General features: G+C 37.2%; 2 protein-coding genes across 4 annotated transcripts in view; both read right to left on the bottom strand.

The window, feature by feature from the left end:
- LOC134288589 (uncharacterized protein DDB_G0283357-like) overlaps positions 1 to 26692 on the bottom strand; it is a 498750-nt gene that overhangs the window by 136028 nt on the left and 336030 nt on the right. The window lies entirely within an intron of this gene.
- On the bottom strand, positions 216 to 24037 carry LOC109411808 (leucine-rich melanocyte differentiation-associated protein). 3 transcript variants are annotated; one of them, XM_029870067.2, is made up of 4 exons: positions 23583 to 24037; positions 10447 to 10545; positions 10238 to 10381; positions 216 to 905 (listed from the first exon to the last, which is right to left on the bottom strand). In XM_029870067.2, the coding sequence occupies exons 1-4, from the start codon at positions 23606 to 23608 to the stop codon at positions 404 to 406; spliced, it is 771 nt and encodes a 256-aa protein (XP_029725927.1). In that variant the 5' UTR covers positions 23609 to 24037; the 3' UTR covers positions 216 to 403. The 3 variants fall into 3 exon arrangements, with proteins under 3 accessions (XP_029725927.1, XP_029725926.1, XP_029725928.1); XM_029870066.2 differs by lacking the exon at positions 23583 to 24037 and adding an exon at positions 23369 to 23521; XM_029870068.2 differs by lacking the exon at positions 23583 to 24037 and adding an exon at positions 11447 to 11579.

Here is a 26692-nt window from a genome sequence, read left to right as displayed (position 1 = left end):
GATTTAAAAAAAAAACGAATATGATGACCCACGTCAATGAACATCACTGTGAGATGTATTTCTCTGAAATGAGTTCAATACCTTGATTGAGACGAGACTCAAACACACACATTGTCTCCAGAGTACTGTAGCGCATAAGATGGTCAATTTACACTTAGATGCGTATCATTTTTTTTATGCAGGGCGATTACTTTACATCAAAAGAAAGAACAATCTCAGCTTACAAATAATATCGTTCACATTTGTACTTAAAACTGGTGACAAGTAAACATCAAACTCGTCATAACGCAACAAATATATACACGTATACAAATGATATTAGCAGTCTCACGCCTTAAGTCTAGTATTCGAAATAAAACTTTTAAATCGCTTCTCCGAAGCTTTGGTCAATCAGCTAACATCCTCACGAATCATCCGACGCATCGCCCTTCCTATGCTGCAGTTCCTGTTCCTTCTTGCGCTGGCGCCGCTGGGCAGCCTTCCGGCTCATCTGCTGTCCCCGGCCAACGCTTTCGAAGATGTTGAACTGCGTCTGCCCGATGTTGTAGGTGTGTTTGTACTGCTTGGCTTGTGCCCGCTGGGCGGAGGTCACTTCCGCGTCGTCCAGATGGCTTAACTGGGGCAGAATACTGATCACCATCATGCGGTAGTCGTTGTGCTCGAGGGTGGAGTTCCCGTTGAAGGACGATGTTGCCCCCGGGTTGCCCATTAGGGAGAGGTAGCGGAGCGATGGGCAACAGTCGCGGATTCGGTAGACCCACTTCTGGACGTTGTCGATTTCGCAGTGGTTGAGCCATAGAAGGGATAGGTTTGGCAACGATGGCAGGGTTTTCTCGTCCGGTTGGGGGTTTTTGTCCAGGATGAGAGTGTTGAGATTGCGGAAGTGGCTCAGGAAGGAGAGGTCTCTGGAATAGTGGAAAAAATAGAAGGATTTTTTTTTAATGAAACAGTTAAACGTCTAAACTATGTATTTAAAATTTAGTAAAAGAAAATTGAGCTAAACACCGTTCCTTTCAATTCAAACTACACTGCCCCCATTCGCATAACAGTCCCATGTGAATAGGAAACCCAGCAAACATGGGACTCTTATGCGAATAGGGGCAGTACAGGTATACCTCGATTTTGTGGACATTTCAATTTTATAAATGTCTATAAAATCGAATTTTACATAAAATCCAAGCAATTTTTTAATTTTATGTTTATTTAAAGCATAGCGAACCACTTGGGCAGCGGCCGGTATTTTGGGCACTCTTCGCTAAAACTCAGTCAATTCCAAACCAATTGACTTGAAATTTTGTACACGGCTAGATACTATACGTATCTCATCGCGTTCCAAAAATTGTGTCAATTGGTTCAGAATTGACTGAGTTATAGCAGAAAAGTGCCCAAAATAGGACCCCTGCCGAAATGGTTCCACTTCCGTACCAAAATGCGTCAAAACAAAAAAAAACTTGATAAAACTGAGTTTTTGATAAAAGGCTTAGATTTTTTGGCAAATATTCTCGCCAAATAATGAATAAATCACTATCTCGAAAATTTTTGTCTCCCAAAAATATGTATGGTTGATTGAAACGACAATATTTTGAGCAATGAATCGACACAAAAATGGTATTAGCATAAATGTCCAAAAAATTCAAAAAGTTCAGAAGTTCAATCAGGGAATCTTTTCAAAATGTCTCCGAGGATTTCTCCAGGTATCCCTTCTGAAATTCCTCAAGGGCTTCCGTCGGAAATTTAGAGATTCGTGACAAGCACTTGATAGAGCGTGATTACTGTTGTGCTCTTTTTACCGAACGATCATTCTGTACGAGTAGTGTAGGTTTGTACCACTATTCGCCTTTTGTTGCAATTCTGCAGTGTCAAATAAAAGTAAGTGAACCCAGAATTTTCAGCTTCATTACGACGGCTTCCGACGAAAACTTCCCAAAAACAATCATCATGTTAGAAATTATTTCAGAACATCTTCCGTGTGTTCCTCGTGTGTGAATATTTTTTCCGAAATCTGGCATAAATTGCTTCACCAATTTCTCCATGATTCTTCGCAATTCATTTCAGAGATTGTTTGAGAAATTCGCCCACGGATTATTTCAGAAAATCCTCTGGATATTTATTCAGAAATTTCTCTAGGCAACCGTTTGTAGAGTCTATTGGAGATCCTTTTTAGAAAATCTATCATTTTTTTTCAGATTTTTTTTAGAAGTTCTTAAAAAATCTTTTTTAAAAATGATTTGGGAAATTTGTCCGAGTATTGGGCCAAAAATTTCCTCACGGATTTTTTCAAAAAATCTTCCATGGATTCATTCGGAATTATTTTTTTGTTAAGATTGGTTAAGAAATTCCTCCTATTCAACAAACTCCACAAAGAATTCTTCAAGTGCAGCTACTTCTTAAATTTATCCATTTTTTTCTCAAAAAAAAATCCCTGAATTTCAGCAGAAATTCGTCCATGGATTTTTATCAAAAATTTGTTCAGGGATTCCTTCAGAAATTTCTTTTCACTTATTCTAAGATTTCTTATAAATTCCTTTTATAAAACTTTTAACGCTGCCTTCAGAAACTATTCCAGAGTTTTTCGAAAAAAAAAAATCAACAGTTTCATCAACAATTTGTCAGTACAAATCAGTAGGTTCCTTTGGAAATTGTTCCAAGAATTTCATCAGAAATTCCCACAGCAGCTTCCAATTTCTCTACAAATTACACTAGGGATTCCTTCAGAAGTTTAACAGAGAACTGTGTAAGAAAGTTGTGTATGAGTTTCTGTAGAAATTCCTCTAGAGATTTCTTTAGAATGTCCATCAGAAATTTACCCTGTTTTTCTCGGGATTTTTCTAAAAAATCCGGAAAATCCTTCTGAAATTCCTTTAAGCATTCTTTCAAACAATCTTCCAATGATTTATTTCAAAACTTTCTCCGGGGTTTGCTATAGAAATTGACCAAGTCATTTCTTTTTAAATTTGAATGTTTGTCAGAAAATTTTCCTAGGGTATCTTTTGAAACTCCAGAAACTCGTTAAAAAAGTTAGATCCATTCGGGATTTTCCTTAGAAACTACCCTAGGAATTTCTTCACAAAGTTTCGAGGAATTTCTTCAGATTTTTTTTTTCAAACAGAAAATTTTCAAACGTTCATCTGCAAAATCTTCCATGAACTTTCTCAAAAATAGCCCATGAAAATGAATGATTCATGGATACATTGCGAACCAAAAATTCAGAATTCCTTCAAAATTTTCTCAGAAGCTTTCTCAAGAATTTTGTTCAAGGGTTGCTTTAGAAATTCTATAAAAATAAAATTTATCGTGAACAAAAAATTTCAACTATAACCACAAAATCTCAAAATACTTTCGTCGGTGTACCAAATACTTTCGTCGGAAAAATCGGTGTACCAAATAGGTTTCCAGGAAAAATATAAAAGTGTGGGGATGTTCACAAAAAAAAATTAGAAAAAATCAAAAACCAAAATTCACAAAATCGAGAATTAAAAAGAATCATGATTATATTTATGATGATCATGATGAATCAATGATATTTAGATCAAAATCAAAATTCGGGTATTAGAGGGTTACGGCAATTCCCAAGATTTTTTACATTTCTTTAGATATTCCTTCAAAACATTTCTCTTCCAGAAATTGCTCCAAGCATTTCTCAAAAAAATTTCCAGGGATTCCACCAGATTTTTTTTTGCAAATTCTTTCAGAGATTCTTGTCAGGATTCTTATGAAAAGGCTGCAAGACATTCTTGCAGAGATACCTGCAGAAATTTTCAGGGAAATTTCATTAGAAATTTCGCCGAGTATTCCTCCATGTACTTTCTCAGAAATCCCTCCAGGATTTTTTCCACACGTACTTCTAGGAATTTTTCTATGGAATACTCCTGACATGCAATAAACATTTTTCTTAGGATTTGTATCAGGCGGTTTCTCCAAGATTTTTTTTTTCATTAATATCTCAAGAGGTTTTGTAAAGTATTCCACCAGGGTTTTCCAGGCGCTTCTTCAAGTTTTCCGGCTGAAAATTTTCCAGAAAATCCATCTATGGATTTTTCAGGAATTCGTTTAAAATTTTTATTCAGATTTTTAAAAATGTCTCTTGAAATTTCTTCAGCAATACTTTCGGAAATGTAACAAGAGACTTCAAAGTGTTCATCAAATTACATCAGAAATTTCCGCAGGGATTTCTTCAAAAGTTGTTCCATGAATTATTTCAGAGTTTGTTCCAGCAGTTTCTTCGGGAATTGCTCAAGCGGTTCCCTCAGAAATTCCTTCAGGAACTCATCCATGGGAATGTACCAGTGGAGGGGCACTGAAATCGGGGAACCTTGTCTAACTAGCTCTGATGTTTCCGCGACAGTACTGGAAATAATGTATTTCACATCTTGTCAGTAATCTGCCCAAGCATTACAATGACTTTTTCCTGAAATTTGCAACAAATTTTGGAATTCAATCAGCTAAGTAAACGCCAACATGCCTTTTGCTATCTTTGTACCAAAATATCAGGAAAGTATTACCATTCTTGGTAAAGAAGTCACAAAAAATGTTGAAAGCAGTTTGTTAGAAAGCTTTGAGGAAAAATCTTTGAGGAAAAATTTGAGAATTGCTCATACTCATCAGTAGGTCGGCTCCAGAGGCACGTTCTCCTCCATTTGTGCCAGCTACACTCATTCTATCCCCATATACTCCACTCATCGTGATCATTGAAAGAGCAAGAGATATTTCTAATTATAAGCCATCATAATACAAGCTGCAAGTTTTAAACTGATTGAATATTAAAAATATACCATTAAAAAATGTACATAAAATCGAAGAACATAGAATCGAGGGTCTATATTATCGAGGATCCACTAGTTCGAGGTATACATGTACTCTGCTACACCAAATGACACAAAAAAGGAAACCTTTGAGTTTGAGTATTGGAATTTAGACGTGGCGCAAAAATAATCGTAAAATATTTAAAAAAAAAAATAAAAATAAGAAAAATCATTCGTTTTAATCGCCATAACATTGCATTCTTAATTGTCAACCAATTTTCAATATTTTGCATGATTTTTTTTTTCAAATTGAGAATGAACTTGTGAATTTTTTTTCCCAAAATCAAGCAAAATTCGTTTTTTAAGATTTTTTGTATTTTTTCCTTTTTTTCCCAAAATTTAAACTTAAGAGACAGATAAATTTTCCAACAACTTGTCCTGTTTCAAATCTTTAAGTCTTTCAATGTGCTTTTCCAGATATTTGGTTCTCTGAAAATGTTGTGAACAAACTGAACCTAATTGAAAAAAAAAACAAAAATGTGTTTTAAAAATGGTTAAGAAAAATCTTAAGTTAAGACCTTGAATATGATGCTTGATCAAAAACTGCCAAAAAATCGATCTGAACTTAAATTTTAAAGGGAAAAAACTTGTTTTGGCAGTTTTTGATGAAAAGTAAAATTTAAAGCAGTTGAATAGTTATCATGCTGGAAAATCGAGTAAAAAGAAGAAAAATAAATCTTAAAAAACTCATATTTTGCGTGATTTTGATATTGTTATTGTTCAATTTCAATGAAATTCAAGCAAAAATATTGAAAATCCAAATTTCATAAACAAGAACGAAATTGACAGCCAAAGGCAAAGTGTGAAACTTTAAACGCGATTTTCTTAAAATTGTGTTTCTAAAAAGTGTGTTACGGTTACGGTGATCATGATATCTAAAAAACTAACCAATCAGCAAACTTTTTTTCCAATTGTTCGTATTTCAAATCTCGATGTACTTAATAATTCACTACAATTTAAATTTCAAGAGCTAATAGCAAAACACAGTTGCAACTGTTTTGATTCTCTTACAAAAAAAAAATGCTTCTAAAAAAATCAAACTTTTCAGAACTCTATAATTTAACATCAATTCGACAAGAAAACAAACGAGTGCCAGTCAATGATGAGAATGTTGTAGTTATCATAAGCCAAACGTTGTGTAATTTTTTCCTGTCCCCAAGCAGAAGAGATGCAGTCTCTAATGCAAAAATTGCGCTGTGAGAACTTCTCAAAAAATCCCTTTTTAAGGAAACTCTGAAGAAACCCCAGATATTTTTCTGAGCCAAACGCTTAAACAATTACTGAAAAATTAAAAAAATCCTTGTAATATTGACTGGAGTGATTTTCGCTGATATTTCGGAAGAATTCTTTGGAATATTGGAGGAAATATTTCGAAAAAAAAAACAACTGAACTATCAGGACAAATCCCCTTAGTTATTTCAAAGTGTATTTTGGAAGAAAATTTCCAAATAAATTACTGACAACAGTTCTGAAGAAATTTTCTTGATTAATTTCTTTAGAACCTTCGGAGGAATCCTTGAAAGATCCACTGGAAGAATATCTGAGTTTGATAATCCTTAAGTCAAATTCCCAAAAATATTTTTTGGAAGATTTTCAGAAGAATATCTGGTGAAACCACTTCAAAAATCCTGGGCAATTTTCTGAAAAAAAATCCTTGAGAAATTCTTGGCGTTTTTTTCTGAAGAAATCTGGAGAAAGAAATTGATAAACCTCTGTAAAAACTTCAAGAAAAATATGAATACTTGTAGAATTATTTTATTATTATTATTATTATTATTATTAGCTTTATTTACAAGGTTTTCAGCACTAGGCCTACAGAATTTCCAAGGAAACATTTCTGACGAATTGACAAGATAATCCTACAAACATCTGCGGAGAAATTCCTATCTTTGAAAGAAGGCTGAAAGAGGCTCTGGGAATATTTTTAAATAAATCTATGGAAAATCAGAAGAAATCCCTGAAGAATTACTGAAGTATTCCTAACGGAATGCCCAGATGAATTCCAAATTTATTTTTTAGAAGTATCTAATGGAGTTTCTGGAGGAATATCTGAGAAAGCTTCTTAAGAAACCCCTGATGGAATTCCTAGAACAATCTTTTAAAATATTTTTGGAAGAATTCCTGGCGAAATAAAATTCCTAGAAAATAGTCAGTAAGAACCTGGAGAAACAAACGGAACTGGAAGACTCCGTGGAGATATTCCTGGAGTTGATTTGGCAATGGCTAGATGCCAGATCGACAGACAAAGCATACAAACAGAATATATTTTTACGGATTCATACAATAAGCTGCTTATTGTGAAGAATTTTCAAAACTTCTCGGAAATTTTACCGTGTCAGCTGGTGGTCGATAAATATGAAACTAGTTCTTTCTTTCTGATGAAATCGATTTGATGACATCTTTTGTGACTCGTCAGTCAGTGTTTACGCAGTGAGTGTAATCATTGTTGGAGAAAGATGTGATCGAGTGGCATTACGTTCCCTCTCTCTCTCTTCTTGGCGTAACGTCCTCATTGGGACAATGCCTGCTTCTCAGCTTAGTGTTCTATGAGCACTTCCACAGTTATTAACTGAGAGCTTCCTCTGCCAATGACCATTTTGCATGTGTATATCGTGTGGCAGGCACGAAGATACTCTATGCCCAAGGAAGTCAAGGAAATTTCCTTTACGAAAAGATCCTGGACCGACCGGGAATCGAACCCGTCACCCTCAGCATGGTCATGCTGAATACCCGTGCGTTTACCGCCTCGGCTATATGGGCTATATTACGTTCCCAAATGTACCAAATTACGTCTGTGTATGTTGCAAATTTATTTACTGTGTAAAGTTAAAAACATTATAAACATCACCAAGAAAAATTCAAGGTTCATCAGGGTGGGTAACCCCATTAACATTTTTTAGTCAAATAGGCTAGAAGAGGTTCTTAGAACCCTCATAAAACGAAAAGAAAAAGTAATAGGTTTCATGGTGGTTTTCAAAACCTCTACAAGACTGATAGGTAAGGTGCCAAGTCTTACCTCCTCAATCAATTGTTTTGGACTCCCAAAAGCTACGTACAAAATTTAAGCAAAATCGGTTGAGCCTAAGGGGGGGCTCAAAACGCTTGAAGTTTGTATGGGAAAACTTGGCCAAATGTTTGCAGAAATTTAAAGTTTTCGAATGTTGCAGCTAGGTGGCGCTGTAAGCGTTCAGTAATCAAACCCTTTGGTATTATTGTAGGTGACTATATGCCAAACAACTTTGTCGAAGACTGCGAAGTGATCCGACGGCTGTGATAAAAAGTTATACCCTAGAAAAAGTGAGGCAAAGTATTGAAATTTCATTATTGATATTATTCCTTTAAGAGTATTGGAAAATTAACAATAAAGTTTATACTCACTTTACCTAGGGTATAACTTTCGAGATCGTAGTGGGCTGTAGAAGAGAACGGAAGCAAAAATTTGCTCCCGTCAAATTGTAGTTCGAAAAGTGAAAATTCAAATTGTAGCAAAACCAGCAAAACCAGTGATTATGAAGAAAAATTGTGGAACCCGTTCAATGATGTCTGGTAGTGGAACCGAGCGAAAGAAGTTGTGGATTCCCCGGTATCGTTTTTCTGAAGACCTGGCCTGGCGAAAATGGAGAAAAGCATCGATGGAGGTTATGCATAAAAGCAGCAGCGTCGACCGCTTCGACCCGTAACCGAATTGGATTACCAACATTGAGAAGGCAGTTATCAGACGATTCCACGGATACATTTCCCGGGTGAGCGAATTCCAGTTGAAAGCTTAACCATTTTGGGTTGGGGTTGTGCTGCTTTTGTTTTATATTTGTGGTTCGGTGCGCGGAAATAGTTTAGGTGGAGCTACTTCGGATGGGAGTGCATTCTGGCGTGTTGTTTTTCTTCGTATAGCTCTTTGCGTGCGGACGGTATGGACTTATTCATTGATGAACGGAGATCACTCGGTCCTGGAGTTTTGGCACTGGAGTGGGGCCGTTTCCAATCGGAATCTTCCAATTCTGATAGGGGCCGTTCTAGTGTCGGAACTCTCGGGCCGGGTGAATTCTGTTCATCAAGGAATGTTGATGTGTTGTTGATGCTGTTGGCCATGGGTCCTTGGATGAACCAAGCGTCAAATCTGCTTTTTCTCCCCATAGCTTGTATGAAAAGAAAAAGTGGATTTGACGTTTTGTTCATCCTGGCCCTAGGTCAACCACTTCCCCTGGCCTATTTCGATCGGTATGCAACAAGAAAGGGTAGGGTGATGCATGGTTCATTGAAGAGTGGTGAATGTGTAATGAGTGGTACCGCTAATGTTTTGATTTACGAGTGTAATCGTCAGCGTCATAGACTCGCAGTTATGGTTCTAAGTAGTTTGTCGGTTTATAATACAGGGTATTTAATCCAGTCGGGGAAGGGATCGTTATTTTTTCTTCTCGTTTCAGAGAGCGAGCAATGGCGCTTAAACCTAGGCTTTCGAGCCAGGACATGAGGGGTTAATACCATAAATACCTTTGTCCCATCCCAGGAAGAAGAGGAGCCCCAATGGAGTGACATTAACTTTCTTAGCAACGTCACTCCCAACGTTTTTGCTTTACATTTATTACACATACGATACGGAGCGGCTGACGAGATGTCGCCGTTCCATAGTTCTGTTCAATTGTATTCAATAACGCTGCACAGTAGGCCTGGCCGCTTCAATACTTGTAATACATCTCCGATGCCTTGCAAGTATTGATAATGACAAGAAAAATGGTAGAAGTAGTCGATTCTATCATTTTCCAGGATTCTTTCAATGAATGGCTGTGTATGTGTAGACTAGACTAGACTAGACTAGACTAGACTTTACCTAGGGTATAACTTTTTTCACAGACAAAGTTGTTTGGCATATAGTCACCTACAATAATATCAAAGGGTTTGATTATTGAACGCTTACAGCACCACCTAGCGGCAAAATTCGAAAACTTAAAATTTCTGCAAACATTTGGCCAAGTTTTCCCATACAAACTTCAAGCGTTTTGAGCGCCCCCTTAGGCTCAACCGATTTCGCTCAATTTTTGAACGTAGCTTCTGGGAGTCCAAAACAACTGATTTAGGAGGTAAGACTTGGCATTTTTTGATATTTTTGTTTTTCATATGAGTGTGGGCCACCCTACTGATAGGTCATTAAAATGCTACTTGAGAAAGTCTTGACAACTCTATTAAGTAGACTTCTTTAACTTCTCATACTATATATTCACAGCTATCAATGGGACGTAGCATGTACAGTACTCAATTGTTGAAAGCTACCACTATATGTATTGAGGTGAGAAATAGGATAACACTCATAATGGTCTAACTCGCTACGATTAGCTATATTCATGATCTCAGTGTACACCTTTTCGCCTTTTCACAGTCTTTTCAATTAAAATCACCAATTTTTGTAGTCAAGTCTAAAATTTTAACTAGAAACCTACTTGATATCGTTGTAGCTCAGATCCAGGATGGTCGTCGTCTTGGAGAACTTTTCCGCGATTTTACGCGGAATCTTCGACAGCTTCTCGTACGCCAACGACAGCCTCTCTCCACTCCCGTCCGAATCCGGATATTGGCTAGCGTTGCTAAAACGATGTTCAAATGTGATTATTCGCTTAATAGAACAGATGTTGTTACATGCCAAACTTACCTCATATTGCTCTTGATCGACATCGAATCGGACGACCAGTCGTAGTTCAGGTACAACTCGTCATCGTCGTCTACGTGCGAGTAGTTCTCGATGAAAAATCTACGGAAAGAATGAAAGGATTGTTGGTTAGCACTGTCGATCGTACGGCAGCTCATTGACAGGCACAGGGCAGGCAGGCGATACGCTCAAGTAACGTCGTAATTTGTAATTATTGATTCTTGCATGGGTTCAGTGCATTTCGAAACCATCGTTCGGCGATAAGGTAATGGCCGTGAATGCAACTCTCGGTGTAGGAAAACGAGAGAACCGATGACGTTCGTTGCAAGTGTGCGGATGTGACCTCAGTGCAGTACCGTAAGATGGGGACATGTTGATCACCATTAGGTAAAATTTTAGGACAAATGACGCCATCTATTTGCGCAATTCTAAGATTAGCAGGACACTGTTATCTGGTCGTTATTGAGCGGTCTCTTCAACAGGCATTACGAGGAAAAAACTTAAAGCACTTCAAATGTTTGTTGACTCCATCTTGTGTCAGGTAGTAGCGTCAACTAATACGCTATAATGTATGCACCAACACATTGAAGTGTTGATGTGCTATTTTCGCGGATGAACTGATGGTTCATCCATTCCTGCCAGGTGCCTAAAGTATGATTTTATGTATTTGTTTAGTAATCGCTATTTTGTTGAAAATTTTTAGTACTATATTCAATAGATGGTTTTATAGGATTTGAAGCAGTTCGTAATTTTTCGCATAATTTGCTGAAAGTGATCATTTCGTCACCAGATTACTGTACGAGATTAAGTTTACAATTCGGAGAGAAAGGGAAAGAATGAACTCTCAAGCACAAAGTTCTCCCAACGTTCGCAGTTACAATTCCCATTCGGAATGTTTGAGATGTAAATACAAACAGAACTCGAGCAGCTATTGAGGTCACTTGGGAACAATGCACTTCGTGACACGTGGTCTTACTCTTATTCAAAAACTATGAATAATTACATCATTTTCGGTAGTACTACACCCACTAAAACCGACGTTCTCGACTATTCCCTAAGGAAAATTTCTTCGCTGGCCGAAATTATTCACTAAAACAAACAGACGACGACTTCCGACTGGATTCGTTGACAAAAAGCTACTGCGCGAAGCTACGGACAGCCTCCACCATCTGCCGAGTGTCTTCCAGAAGATGTGACACAGATAGCAGGGCACTATCAGTCAGTCGCCACATCGGCACAGTGACACCATTGCTGGCTGGCAGCTGATGCTGTGTGAAGAAATTGGCGCTTCTTCCAGGCACTGACTGCCCATGATGAACAGCACGCATGATCACCTTTCGCCGTCGCCATTAATGGCCAGAGTGTCATTTGAGAAGTCATCGTTCCAACGGCTGAATATGTTGGCCATCATTCTTCGAAGGCGCCGCGCCTGTCGCACATCGTCTTGCTCTAATGAGGTGCGTGGGGGAGAGAGGGGTGAAATGCACTCAGATACAAAAATTCTAGTATCATGTTGAAATATGCTGTCTTAGATAACGGTTGATACATCTCATTAACCCTAGTCGTGTATTGGGGCCATTAAAACCCAGACACGCAGACTGCGCGTTCACTACGTATGCGAGGTGAACGTCAGCTAATGCACGAAGTAGTTTGAAGAACATCAACATTTGAAACATTTACGTAGCAGAAATATTTCAAGTTGAAGAAATTCAAAATGGAACCTTACAAATACCTTTACCCTCCTTTTGCAGTAGGATTTTTTTTCCTAAACCGTACATAACGTCAGTAAACTGTTAACTGTTCCCAACGCGATGCAATAGAAAGGCTAAAAGTTACAAATGTCCAAAAGATTCATCTGAAGTTTGTAGTTTTTAAGCCATTTCACTTTTGAAAAGTCTTGTTTGCTTTCTCTCAGCTAACTGTATCGAAATTCAAAAGGGCTTGATTGATTTTAAAAATCAATACTTTTTACATAGTCGTAAATCATACTCCATCCCTTCTACATAGTTTTTTTTCTTATAATCGGAATAGGAGGATTTGCAAGCTTTACAAAATTGTACTGTTTCCAATATTCTTTCGTTTGGGAACCGCTGACTATCGAAAAATATTATTTTCAACTAAGTGTCCATTGGCTCATCACATCTCAACGAAGCATTGTACTCAAAACTCCCCACCATTCCGCATACAGAGCGCTCAGACTCCGGCCAGTAGTGACGACACCAAAAGCAAACTCCTGAACCGATGACGGCCCGCTTATCTTATCAGTCACCCTGATGTTGATTTGTCAGCAATTAAGCCGGGATTTTCACCGAAAGTGCGAATTAATGAATGATGCTTAGCTGGGCCAGCGTGCACCACCATCATCAGCCATCATGCACTCTTCAACCAAGTCAATTGCCGCGCCGGATTGTGAATTTGCAATTATCAGCTTGGGTCGTTTGTTAAAATGCAATTAAGCAATCATCTAATGGGTTCTGGAAGGCATTAACATTTGCGGAGTCAATGTATTTTGTCTTATTGCTATCAGAACTGTGTGGCTTTTATGAGTTTGTTTTGCAGTGAGCTTAAGGCTGTAATTCTGATTCTGAATCAAACTGCTTGAAGTCGTAAAACTATTTTCAAAGTATTCTACGCATGATACCCTTGAAACGAAGAAGTATTGTTGACGCGTCGGAAGTAAACTAGAGATTAGGCTATAAATAGATTAAGCTTGTTTCGAAAATAAAATAATCTGTAATGACTCAGCAATGGCTACCTCACGAATTTTAAATTAGTATGGTGATATTCTATTTCCGCAACTTTAAGATTCGTCGTAAACTAGTTACATTAAGTTGTTAACAACTAAAGTAACACTAGTTTACAAAATAAAACCAAAGTCGTGAACTTCTGTCAACGACCATAATTTTTGAAGCACAATTCAGCGCTGATTTCGAAACCGTGTTTGATTTTTTAAGTAGAACAGTTTTTGAGGTTTAGCTCAATATCGAGTTTTACAGCTTTTTAAAGTATGGAATTTAGTAAAATTCAAATATCTTGCGTTTTGTTCAACCAATTTCAAATCTTTTTCCATAGATTGAAAGCTGAATATAATACCATTCGATCATCTGAATATAGGTTTTGCATCAGATTGATGAAATTCAAGAAATTAGCGAGTTTTAGGGACGATCTCCTTAAATTTTAGCAAAATTTCCAAAAATATAATAAGCAATGTATTTATTTTTTTCAAGAAGAAAAATAAACAATTTAAAAATTCTTTTTTATCGTTCATTTGACATATCATATGTAGACTAGTTACAGTAAAAAATTCAGCTCAATCGGAGCATTGCTTACGGAGAATGAGATATGTGAAGTGAGCGACTTTGCTTAAAAATAGAACAAAAATCGATTTCAAATCATCAACCTTGTATGGAAAGTCGAAAAAAAAATCCGTTCCACTTTTTTTTTCCTTCGCGTTTTAGAAATCAGGGCATGATTCTACACCACAAATGATCATCAGCTTACCGAGTTCAAAAATGTTGTAAACTAGTGTAGTTACTATAATCTATGCAATCTATAAGTATCCTAATAATAAGAAATTTATGGTCGTAGATCATTCGTTTGGCATTGCTGACCTCCCAACTCCTTTTGCTTATATTGCTTGGACTACAATGATTCGATTAAAACAACCGGAAATTAATTTGATATTTACATCGAAAGAAGTTCTGAAAACTACACTTGATAGGGTATTGGTTCCCTTAGAAAGCATGTGACTCCCATTTTCATCCTAAGAAAAACAAAGGATTGAAGCCCTGTTTTGTTTCTTATTTTTGTATTTTTTTGTTAGAAGTGAGCACGCATGAAAACAAAAAGAACGGAATGAATGGGCGCCGTAATCGCTTGTTTTCGAATAGGATGAATATGGGAGCGTGAGATTGTTTATGGCACTCGTACCCTGTTAGAACGTTTAAATTTCCATTTCATTTCATTCGATTTTACCATAAAGAATTTCTTGCATGAAATGTTGTTAGCAAGCTCCATACTGCAGACAATCTGTATTTTTACAATCCGATGGAGAATCGTGTTGAAAGCGATGGGGCTCATTTTTTTACAGCGAGCTCGATGTGACAACTTTGAACTGTGTACATATCTTTAATCAATAATAATCATATTGGGGGATTCACTTGACAGCGTAAACTGCTTATTAAAGTTTATACTGATTACACGTCGCGATCACCTAGGCAATCTTTGATTATATGTCATTCGCAATTTCATGAAACATTTCAAATAACAGAAAATCATGGCTTACGCAGCAATTTTAACGGTTAAATCACAGACAAACAGACGTCTCACTCTACTAACTTCCCGTCGTTTCCCTTTTTATCGGATTATTCAAATATTTGGCAGTTCGCAAATCGCTCGCTCATGGCGCTCGCATCGCTTTAGCTCCTGTTTGACGTTTGCTCACTACCGCCATCTACTCAGTGGATTTGCGTACCACAGCATAATTAGCATTGGGCGATTATGTTTGTGTGATGATGATTTTATCATATTTTGTTCCAAGTGATACGTCTGTTTGTCTGTGGTTTAATAACGCTTACTAGAACTATTATTGTAATATTGTACACAAAGGTTTTTTACACAATTATCGGAATAAACACGTTTTTTGCACAGATTTTTTTTACACGGTTTTTGGAATAGACACGGTTTTTTCATCTCCTCACACGTGTTTCGACCTTTGAATTACAGAGTATACTGTATGTTTTCCCATTGATTTTCTTCGTTGTTACCTATGTTTGACTGGACATGCGAATGATGATGGCTTCTACAGCAGTGGCACGTAAATTAGAAAGTGAAAATGTGATGTGGTTTTAGCATCACTCATCTCTCTTAGCAGTTTCATGGCAATAAAGTAGCAGTTATGCTGCCTGTTGACCAAAACATACCGTGCATTTGAAATGCTACGAAAATGCTGTCAGATTTTGAGTAGCATTGGAATTGTTAATATAGGCCAGTTTAGCAGTCGAACTGCTATGATACGGCAGTAAGCAGGCCGAATGCAGTTATAAAACAGAAATACGGCTTATTCAAATGCTTATTGGTTACCTGGGTACAGATGTAGTCAACTCCAGATTCTTATGATTTTCAAGGTTTTTGTCTTCGGCAAAGTTGCTTAATTGGTCAAGGTTTTACAGATGAAGAACATTTCGTCGAATGGATATTTAGTCGAAGCCTACATTATGGAGGAGGAAACATGTGACATTTAGTCGAATGGACAATTCGTCAAATAGACATCGAAAGGCACTAACTGATGAAAAGACATTTGAATGGAAAATAATATTATACACAGAAAGAAATTCTGAAAACTACACCTGACGTAATTATTGGAACACTTAAATTTCCATTTCATTTCATTCGATTTTACATATAATAATGTCTTATACGTAAGCTCCATACTGCAGATAGGCAATAAAGGGTGATACGGTAAAAATTTGGTCAAACAATTTGTTTCATAACTTGAGACTGCGTACACCAAACCAGCTGATTTTTGGACCAGTAATGGTACATTATATGTAGCTTATACCATAAAATTTTCATCAAAACCGGTTTAGTATTTGCGGAGATATTGTGAATCCTAAAAACTGTAATTTTCAAATTTTGCGCAAAGAGGATTAAATAATAAGAACACATTTTTACTCTTTTATTTATAGAGCCAGAAATACTGAACCAATTTCAATGACAATTTTTCTGTATGTAAAGTATACATATCAAAATGTTGTGTAAAAATTTCATTCAATTTGATCCAGCCGCTACAAAATTATATTTGTTTAGGTGGTCAAATTTTGTCAAGTCAAGTCAAATTTTGGTCACACAACTTTTTTCATAACTTTAGACTGCGTACACCAAAACAGCTGATTTTTGGATCAGTAATGGTACATTATATGTAGCTTTAACCATAAAATTTTCATGAAACCCGGTCTACCATTTGCGGAGATATTGTTGAACTCTGAGATCTGCAATTTCAAAATTTTGTGCACAAATAAGAACACAGTTTTACTGTATTTTTTGTAAAGCCAGAGATGCTCAACCGATTTCAATGAAAATTTTTCTGTGGGTGAAGTATGCATATCAAAATGTTGTGTACAAATTTCATTCAATTTGATCCAGCCGTTACAAAGTTATATTTGCTTAAGTGGCACCCGGTCATTTTTTTCATATTCAAACTGCTACAACTTTGAAAGTATTCATACAAAATGGCTCAAAATGTTACTAAGAACATATTTTCATAATAGTATTATACTGTAAAATTTTGATAAAAATCGGAGCAGTAGTTCTATAAATAAAATTGTGCTTTACTGACCTTAAATTTCCGATAATTTACTATGGAGCGCCTTTGAACAAAATTTTAAAAAGGTAGGTCGTTGGTTTTATCTATATATCAACCAATATTTACAGTATCGGACAATAAAAATGCACCAAAGGCGTTTTCCCATACAAACTAGTCAACTTTGAATTGCCATATCTCAGCTATGTTTCAACCGATTGTTTTCATTTTTCTGTGACGAACTACAAAACATTTCAATTTTCAAAAACTTTTGAAAAAATTCAGTGATAACTATTGGTACAAAAGTTACAGATAGGTTGATTTTTGACAATAAAAATGCACCAAGACAAAAAATTGTGTAAACTATAATGCTGAAGTCAGATAGCTATGGTGTCTTCAGCAAATTTATTGATCATCACACAAGAAACATATTTGCCGAAGACACCATAGTGATTTGACTTCAGCATTTTTTGCTACATAATTTTTTGTCTTGGTGCATTTTTATTGTCAAAATTCAACCTATCTGTAACTTTTGTATCAATAGTTATCACTGAACTTTTTCAATAGTTTTTGAAAATTGAAATATTTTGTAGTTCGTCATCGAAAAATAAAAACAATCGGTTGAGATATAACTGAGATATGGCAATCCAATGTTGACTAGTTTGTATGGGGAAACGGCTTTGGTGCATTTTTATTGTCCGATACTGTAATTGATTTTGATGAAAATTTTATGGTTTAAGCTACATATGTATAATGTAGCATTACTGGTCCAAAAATCAGCTGTTTTGGTGTACGCAGTCAGAAATTATGAAAAAAATGTGTGACCAAATTTTGACCGTATCACCCTTTAATTTTACAATGGAGAATTGTGTTCAAAGCGATGGAGGTCATTTTGTTACAGCGAACTCGATGTAAACATTTTGAACTATGTAGGTTTCGGTTCATAACTTGTATGTAATCGAACTTATTTCAATATCACATTGGCCAAAACTCAATTTTCAGATAGAGTGGTTTTTAAAAACTAAAAATTTCCAAAAATCATAACTTTTGAACCGATTTGACCGATTTAAAACTTCTTTATATATGTGTGAAAGCTATTGAATTTATTTTTAAGAAAAAAATTGTTGGAGGGGACAAATTTGGTTTTTGTGGGTTAAAACATGTGCATTTTTAAAGTTTTGTTAAGTTTTATGGTCTCGTGACCCTGACTCTAACTCTGGTTTTATATTTTAATCAGAATATTCAGGAAATTTGGCGTATCAAACAATCACAGATGAATGATTTTTAGTGATTGAGATATGATTTTTTGAATATAGAGAGTCAGTTCAAGGCAATCCACACTCCACAGATCCAAAAATTTGCCCGGTATAATGCGAACCTTCATTCAGCCAGCGTACAATTTAAATCTTCGGAAAAGCACAAAAGTAGTCATAACTTTTTTGTTTTTCGATGGATTTTGATAAAAAATTTCACAAGGTCCCGAAAAACTCTTCTAGTTTAGGATTCCGGATTGTCTTGGAGTACCAAAATTTACCACATACTTTGCACAACGTATATCACAAGATCCCGATTAGGTAGAAGTGAAGTGTCTTCGGCGAATTTGTTCAGCAGATTGATAACTAACTGATGACGGCGACTTTGGTTCGCGATTTGGCCGCTAGGCGGCGCCAGTGTCAAAAATATTCAAACCCTCATATCTCAGAAACCTGATAAGATAGAATGATGCTGTTTTCAGCAAGCTCAGAACTATCTGTAAAGTCATTGGTTTGGAATTTATCCGCTAGGTGGCGCCTTGTATCTGAAAATTTCAAACATGCATGTATTAGTGTGGGTCATCGGAACCGTTTTCTCAGATCAAAACTTTTTTGGTTCCGTTTCGGGTCCTGAGTATCTGTGCAAAATTTGAGCACGATCGGTTGCGTCTACACTTTGCGCATTGCAATTGAAATTTGTATGGGATTTTGTATGGGAAAACTCACTTTTTGGCATTTTTTTATAAGTTGAAAAAGTTTGTCTGAAACTTTTTAAGCGATACCAAATACCAAAATGATAGGATGTTCTGAAAAACTTTGTCGAAGACCGCAGAGCGATCCGATGCTTGCGAAAATAGTTATAACCAACGAATCGCATGCATGTGTTTATGTTTTAACATGTAAAGGAATAACAATAGCAACATACGGTTTCGCCAAGCAATGTTTACGCTATAACTTTTTTCATAAGCATCAGATCACTTCGCGGTCTACGACCGCAAATTGTTCCAAATGTTAAGAGAAAGTCAGACATATCTGGTGTCTTATGCGATGGGTTCCGTCTAGTATCGAAAAAAAAAATACTTGTATGAACACCCTCATGACCAAGACGTATTTCGTTTTCAGCATAATTGTTACGCAATTTAAGAGCTATTTGGCAGGATAGTAGGTGGTTGAAAACGGTGGTGCCAGAGGCAATAATTTTACTCCATCTTTGATTCCCTATAGACAAATGTTGTCACTCTATATAATTGCTTTTTTTTTGCTTCGTTTCCCTTTCGGGAAAATCTCCAGGAATTTCTTCAGGAATTCTTCCGGGATTTTTTCCAGGAATTCTTCCGGTAATTTCACCGGGAATCTCTCCAAGAATTAATCTAGGATTGCCTCAAGGAGTTCCTCCAGGAAATTCCTCAGGTAATCCTCCGGCAATTCCTCTAGGACATCCTCCAGAAATTCCTCCCGGAAACCTTCCAGGAATTTCTCCGAGGATTCCTCCGAGAACTCCTTCAGGGATTCCTCCAGGTATTCCACCGGGAATTTCTCCAGGAACTCCGCCGGGAATTTCTCTAGGAATTCCTCCGGAAATGTCTCCGGGATTTCATCCTGGAATATCTCCAGGAATTCCTCTACGACTCCCATCATCAAATCCTCCGGTGATTCCTTCAGGAATTCCTTTGGCAATTTCTGCAGGACTTCTTCCGTTTTTTTTACGGAATTCCTCCGGATACTTCTCCAGGAATACCCCCGGGGATTCCTACAGAAATTCCCTCCGGGATGCCTCCAGGAAGGAGGATTCCTGGAGAAGTTCCCGAAGGAATTCCTGGAGAAATTTCCTTACGAATTTCTGGAGGAGGTCCTAGAGGAATTCTTGAAGAAAATCCCAGAAGATTTCATGAGAAAATCCCGGAAGATTTCCTGAAGAAATACCCGGAGCAGTTTCAGAAAGATCCCCTGAGAAATTCCTGGAGGATTTTCTGGAAGATTTCTTGCAATTCCTGGAGAAATTTCCGTAGGGATTCGTCGAGAAATTCTTGAAAGAATTTTTGGAGAAATTCTTCACGGAATCCCTGTAAAAGTTCCCGGAGGAACTCATGGAGGAATTCCTAAATGAACTGCTTAAAGAAATTATAAAGATATTCCTAGATTGATTTCTGGTAAAATTCCTGGAGGAATCCCTGAAGATTCCTGGGGAAATTTCTGGAGGAATTCTTCGAGAAGACCCTGGAAAAATTCCTGGATAAAACCCTGGAGGAATGGCTGCATGAATTACTGGAGAAATTCCAAAAACTTCTGAAAGAACTTCTGGAGGAGTCCCAGAATTAATTCCTTGAGAAATATCTGGAGGAATCACTGAAATTATTCCTGGATAAATCTTTGCAAGGATCCAAGGGGGAACGCCTGATAGAAGGGAAAATGCCTGGATAGAATTCCTGGTAGACTTCTTGGAGGAATCCCTGGAGTAATTCCTGGAGAAACTCTTGGAGGAATTCCTGTAGTAGTCTCTGGAAAAAAATCTTGGAGGAATCCCTTGGAAAAATCCTGGATTAATTCCTGTAGGAATTCCTAGACGAATTCTTGGTGGAATCCCTGAAGCAATTCCTGGAGGAATCTCTGGATGAATGACTGAAGGAAGCTCTGAAAAAATGCATTGAGGAAACCCTGGAGGAATTCTTGTAGGGATCTCTGGAGGAATTCCTGAAGAAATCTCTAGAGGAATTCTTAGAGGAATTCTTGGCAGAATTTCTGAAAGGATCTCTGGAAGAATCTCTGGAGGAATTCGTGGATGAATTTTTAGAGAAATCCCCGCAGGAATTCCCATAGAAATTTCTGGAGGAATCTCCGAAGGAATTTGTAGTAGAATACCCAAATTAAATCCTGAAGATAGGATTTTTAGAAGAAATGCTGAAGGAATCCTTAGTAGAGTTCGTGGCGGAATCCCTGTAGCAGTTCCTAAAGAAATCCCTACAGGAATTCCTGAAGAAGCTCCAGAAGGAACCCCGGAAGCAATTCCAAGAGGAATTCCCAAAGGAATACCTAAACAGATCCTGGATGATGTACTGAAATAATTTCTGGAGGAGTTCCTTAAATAATACAAGGAGGAATTCCTGAAGGAATCATAAGACGAGTTCCTGGGGGAATCATTGGAGGAACTTTTAAAACTAATCTGTTCCAGGAAGAATCACAGGAGGAATTCCCGAGTGAAGCCCTGGAGAAATTCTTGAAGGAATCCCTGAAAAATTTCGTGGAGGAATCCCTAGAGGGTGTCCTAGAAGAATGCCTGTAAGGATTCCCGGAGGAATCTCTAGATTAGCTCCTGGAGGAATTTCTAGAGAAATCTCTTGAGATATTTTTGTAGGAATCCCTGGAGGAATTTTCAGAGGAATCACTGCAGCAACTCCCAGAGGAATCCCGGGAATAATTCCTGGAGGAATCCCTGAATAAATTCGTGGAGGAATCTCTTGAGGAATTCCTGGAGAATTCCTGATGAATTCTATCTGCGATTTCCACGAAGAATTCCTGAAGAAATCGCAGATGGAATTCAAGGAGATATCTTGAAAGAATCCTAAGTTGAGTTCGTGGAGGAACTCCTTGAGCAATCCCTGTAGCAGTTCCTGAAGAAATCCCTGCAGGAGTTGCTGGAGAAATCCCAGGAGGATTCTAGGAAGCAATTCCAAGAGGTATTCCTAAGGGAATCCCTGAACAGTCCCTGGAGGAAGTACTGGATTAATTCCTGCAGGAGCCCTTGAAAGAATTCCAAGAGAAATTCCTGATGGAATTCTAATAAGATTTCCTGGGGGAATCCATGGAGGAATCTTAGATTTTAGATAATCTCTGGTAAAATTTTCAAAAAAGGGATTCTGGAAGATAATCCTGCTGAAATACTGCGAATTATTATAAATTGATTTATTGGAGCAATCTCTAGGAAATTCTAGATGGAATATATGAATAAATCCCTGAAGTTATCTCTGAAAGTACTTACAGAAATACCTAAAGGATCTCTGTTGCCATTTCTTTGGAAATCCCTGAAGAAATTCCTGAAGGATTTCTCGAAAACAGGAATCCCTGGAGAAGTTCCTTAAAAAATATATAAAGGAATTTCTGAAGAATTCATAAAAAATTCTCAGGTATTTTGGTCTTAGCATGACGTTTGATTAAATTGAATACTAGTGAAAAATCGTGAATTGTGTGCTACTACACTTTATAGCTGCATATGGTTCAACAAAGTCCTTCGTTTTCCACAGCAACATGCACTTCATGAATAAACATCATATAATTTAGGCATTAAATTATGCATGTTATTTGGTAAAATTATATGATAAGATGGAAGTGGTTCTCTTCTAGAAATACTTGGCGAGATTTCTTGTGGTTTTTTAATTAGAAAAGTTTGATAATTATAGATAAACACCCTAATTAAAGAATAGTTTATTTCTCGAGATATTTTTTTCTGGACCGCTGAATTATTGTTAACCTTTGAGTTAGTCAAAAATACAAAAAATAATCTGGCAGCCAGGGGGGTGTACGCCTCCGTCCTGCCCCCCATCTGGCTACGCCCATGCATGCTCTACTCCAGTTGTCCCATGGTAATAGAGATTCCCATAGATATAGAACATGGGACAACTATGCTGCACACCAGGGCACTTTTTATAAACACCATTTCGCGTGTAAAGTTTCGCGCTTTGCCTTGTCCACATGGAGGGTGCGCGCTATAATGGGCTGTAACTTTGGTTGTAACGCTACAATCTTTATGATATTTGGAATTTGTATTGTCTAGCTTATATACTTTCAGCCCTAGAACATTGAATAATAATTGAAAACTGCCTCGATAGTGTCAACCCAAAACATTATCAGGGGCTCACTGTACACAACATGCTAACGCAACCTCCATAAATTACGTCACGCATTGAAGAGGAAGGGTGGTGTTCAGCAAAGCGTGATGATCCATGCATAAACTTTAGGAGACTCACACAAACAGTGTAAAAGGATTAGATATTGAACAGTTGAAACAAATTAGCAATGGTGGTCTTTGATATGGATTCCAGTATGGAGCAGAAAAAATAATAATAAAAATAATTATAACGATGTGGAGCGGACCTGGTGTGATGGTTAGAACACTAGACTATCACGCCGAAGACCTAGGATAAAATCCCGCTCCCGACATGCTCACAAAATGTGGGTTCTTCCTTCGGAAGGGAAGTAAAGCGTGGGTCCCGAGATGAACTAGCCTAGGGCAAAAATCTCGTTAATAAAGACAAAAAATAATAATAATAATGAATATCAATATCAAGTAATCAAAAATACACTATTTACATTTGAGGCGATTAAGCTACTTAATCTTGTTGCTAACAATTTCTCTACAAACATAAAATATGCCAACCTTTTCCCCCAACACTCTTTAACAAGTGAAAATTCCATTAAATCTGCACAGTCACTGTAATGCACTTGATTTGTACTATCCATAATTACTTTATGTTTGCAGAGCTCTTTCTGCACTATTTGACACTATTCACAGCCCGTTACTTTCACGCACTTCTATCTCAAACTCTGCCAAAACTACACCGCCAACAACCGCTTCTAAACTGAATACTCACTTGGTATTGTAGGCAATGGTATGCATCGCTTTGGCGCGCCTCTTTCTGTTGGCTCTGTAGACGAGCTTGTAGAGGTACAACGAATGATCCCTGTACAGCGGAATTTTGGCGGCTTTTGTTTGCACCGGGGTCTCAAAAATAAATATGGAGTGGTTTCCTCCACAAGCAGCGTAGGTTTTTTCCGAAGCCAATCACACCTCAGTGGGCTCAGAACGGGTCCAAATAGATCGACTCGAATTCCACGGGTAGAACAATGTGCATCACTTTCCCAAACACGCACCACAAAACACCGACCCGGCTTTTAAGGAACTTTCCAGCACAGCAGGTACAAATTGCGCGTAAACCGTTACGGTCACTCACTTCACTTCCAAGAAAGATGAGCAAGGATTAGAATAGCCGTTTTCACAAGCGAACTAAACGTCTATAACGATCGACTGTATCCTCCCGAAGGTACGAACTTTCTGAACGACGTGACCGCAGGCAGCGTTCTCTTCTACCTCGAACTTGGGTAACAGCCAGCAGCGGCCGGGTCGGCTCGGCGCAGGCATAGAACACGGGAGGAGAGAAGGCAACGACGAAACACATCGCCAATCGGGTAGAAATAGATTCCAGAACAACCGACGACTCAGGCTATCAACTTTGTAACTGATAGTGCACAAATGGCGTGTGGATTCATCCCATAGGCAAATCACAGAAGCTGGTACGGCTTGGCATGACTGAAGAGTAAATATAATAAAAGCAAAATCGTCATGAGCGAAAAAAAATATAACAATCGATTGTTTTTATTACGGCATGTTACTACTACAGGACAGGCCGGGTAGAAATCAATACGGATTTAGCAGTGGCGGCCGTGTGAAGAGAAACACATATTTTAGGATTTATTTAGATTTTTTTCCTTTGCCACCTACGTTTGTCTCCCACTAAGTTGCAGAAATTATTGTTAGACATTGGGTCGCATGAATTCAAATTTTGTAGAATTACTTCTAGATGTTCGACTGGGAAATTTAATTCTCTCTCTCGCGGGATTTCGGCTTTCAGTCAAAGAAAAGCGTTCATTTTCTTATCTCATCGTCAACGTTTCGATCTAGGTTTTGGGATCTTCTTCAGGGCTCAAAATTGATTAATTTCCCTGATTCCGGGTACATTTCGCGGGTGATTTTCATTTTTTGCACTGCACAAGTCTCATTTACTGCCAGCACCCTTGAAGGGTAGTGGCCGTTAGCTGATCGAACAGTTCTGACAGTGTTGGCAAGCGTCGTGGCTTCTGGTGTAGATCTCCCATTTTGTATCACCCACCCACTACCCAGTATTCCACTGCCGTGTACAGCAAAGTCGTCCCACGTTCATAAACAGCAAACTGAGAAAAACGCGATTTAATGTTGAATTGCATGGATGCTATCCCGAGCAGAGGAGAATATCAAATTAATATCTACGAAATCACATAACCTGTTTTTATATCTTGTTTTGTTATTATTTAATTATTAAGGCATAGCTTTTCCATAACAAATTTTGTTGGACAATCTCATTTAGTTATAATCAAGCTATTGATATGCATTCACTCAATTACATTTCAATAACATGTTTTGTTGAAGTACAAGTTTTGTTATTGTTGTACTATTGATCAACTTATCAACAATAGCACAAAAGTAACATGTATTGAAATCAAAGCGACAATTCGATAATAATTATCTGTCCTTTTGTTTTGTTCTACTTTTGTATTCAGTTTGGAAGGAAATTTCCGAACGAATCCTCTGAAAATGCCTCAAATAATATTTGGGAAAACATTTCGATACCCTTGAGAAGTCTTCAAAAGAACTCCTGACGCAATCTTCTTAGAAATTCCAAAGTTATACTTCTGAGCAATTATTAGAATTCTTGGCAAAATCTTTTGAAAAATTCCAGGTGATTTTTTCGGAAAAAACTTCTGGTGAAATTCTCAAAGAAATTTTCAGAGAAATCTCAAGATGAAATTCGGGACGAATAATTACGGCGCATTCTGAAGAAATCATCGAAGGGATTCTGTTCATAATTCTGAAGGAATTTCTAGAGAAGTCTTTGAAAATATGTGAATGATTTCGTGGAAGAACTCTCGGAGAAATTTCTGGAAGTAGAATTTTTTCGATCATTTACAGTACTGTTACTCATGTTTTTTGTACGTTCGTGAGACAAAGTGAGTAATTTTACATAACAAGTATCATAATTTACTTAGTTACAATTTTGATATAATAACAAATTTTGCTTTCCGGTTATTATTAATAACAAATTAATATTAAAATTTGATATTGCAATATTTTTCAAATGCACTGTTATTAAGTTGTTGTTGAAACTAACAAAACAAGTTATTGAAATGGTTTTCCAAAGACATTTTTTGGTTATGTTATTTGTTATTTTGCCGCTTATGACAGACAAGTTTAACATAATCTGTTATGTTAATAACTTAAAAATAATTGATTCTATTATTTAGTTATTTTACCCAAATATCACAGGTCCTTATGCTGTTTTGTTGTACACGTTCTTACTCATGAAAACCATCTGAGTTACTGGTTGCTCACTTCTAATTTTTCACTGCTGAATGCTTTATCGTTCATTTTTTATTTCTGATCACTGCACACATACATACTTATGACTATCACTGATCACTCCTAACCCCTTACTGTCACTGATTTACACTCCTCACTCGTTTCTTTCCATTACTCACTCCTGCTAACTTCTCACTTACTCTTTTATCCCTCATTCAATGATCACTCTTCATTCCTTCTCACACCTTATTTTTCACACCTTACTTCATCACACTGCTCACCTCTTACTGTTTATTGCTAGTTTTTAACAGTTTACAGTAAAGAGTAATATACTGATTAATTCTTTCTTTTTTCTCACTTGTTGCTACTCACTTTTAACTGCTGACCACTCACTTCTCACTGCTCCACATTTTTCCCTATTTATTTCTCACAGCTCACTCCTCACTACTCATATATACCCCAACAAACATTTTTGCTGTATAAGAGTGGAACAAACCATTCTTAAGCAAACTTTAGCTTAAGAAACTGTTATTAAGCTAGTTCTGTTTCTTGGGACCTCCTAACTGTTCACTACTCACTTCTCACTACTCA

The sequence above is a fragment of the Aedes albopictus genome, chromosome 2 (assembly GCF_035046485.1).
Source record: "Aedes albopictus strain Foshan chromosome 2, AalbF5, whole genome shotgun sequence".
Classification (NCBI taxonomy): Eukaryota; Metazoa; Arthropoda; class Insecta; order Diptera; family Culicidae; genus Aedes; species Aedes albopictus.
Note: the sequence above shows the minus strand (reverse complement) of the source record. Positions and strands in the feature narration are given on the sequence as shown.

What these genes read in the sequence shown, in the direction of transcription:
- LOC109411808 (XM_029870066.2), bottom strand. Translation starts at nt 23,451, where the DNA reads ATGGATAGTACAAATCAAGTGCATTACAGTGACTGTGCAGATTTAATG. An exon ending in AAAGAGTGTTGGGGGAAAAG is followed by an intron (nt 10,546 to 23,368) that starts GTTGGCATATTT and finishes TTCTTTCCGTAG; the next exon opens with ATTTTTCATCGAGAACTACT. An exon ending in TCGATCAAGAGCAATATGAG is followed by an intron (nt 10,382 to 10,446) that starts GTAAGTTTGGCA and finishes ACATCGTTTTAG; the next exon opens with CAACGCTAGCCAATATCCGG.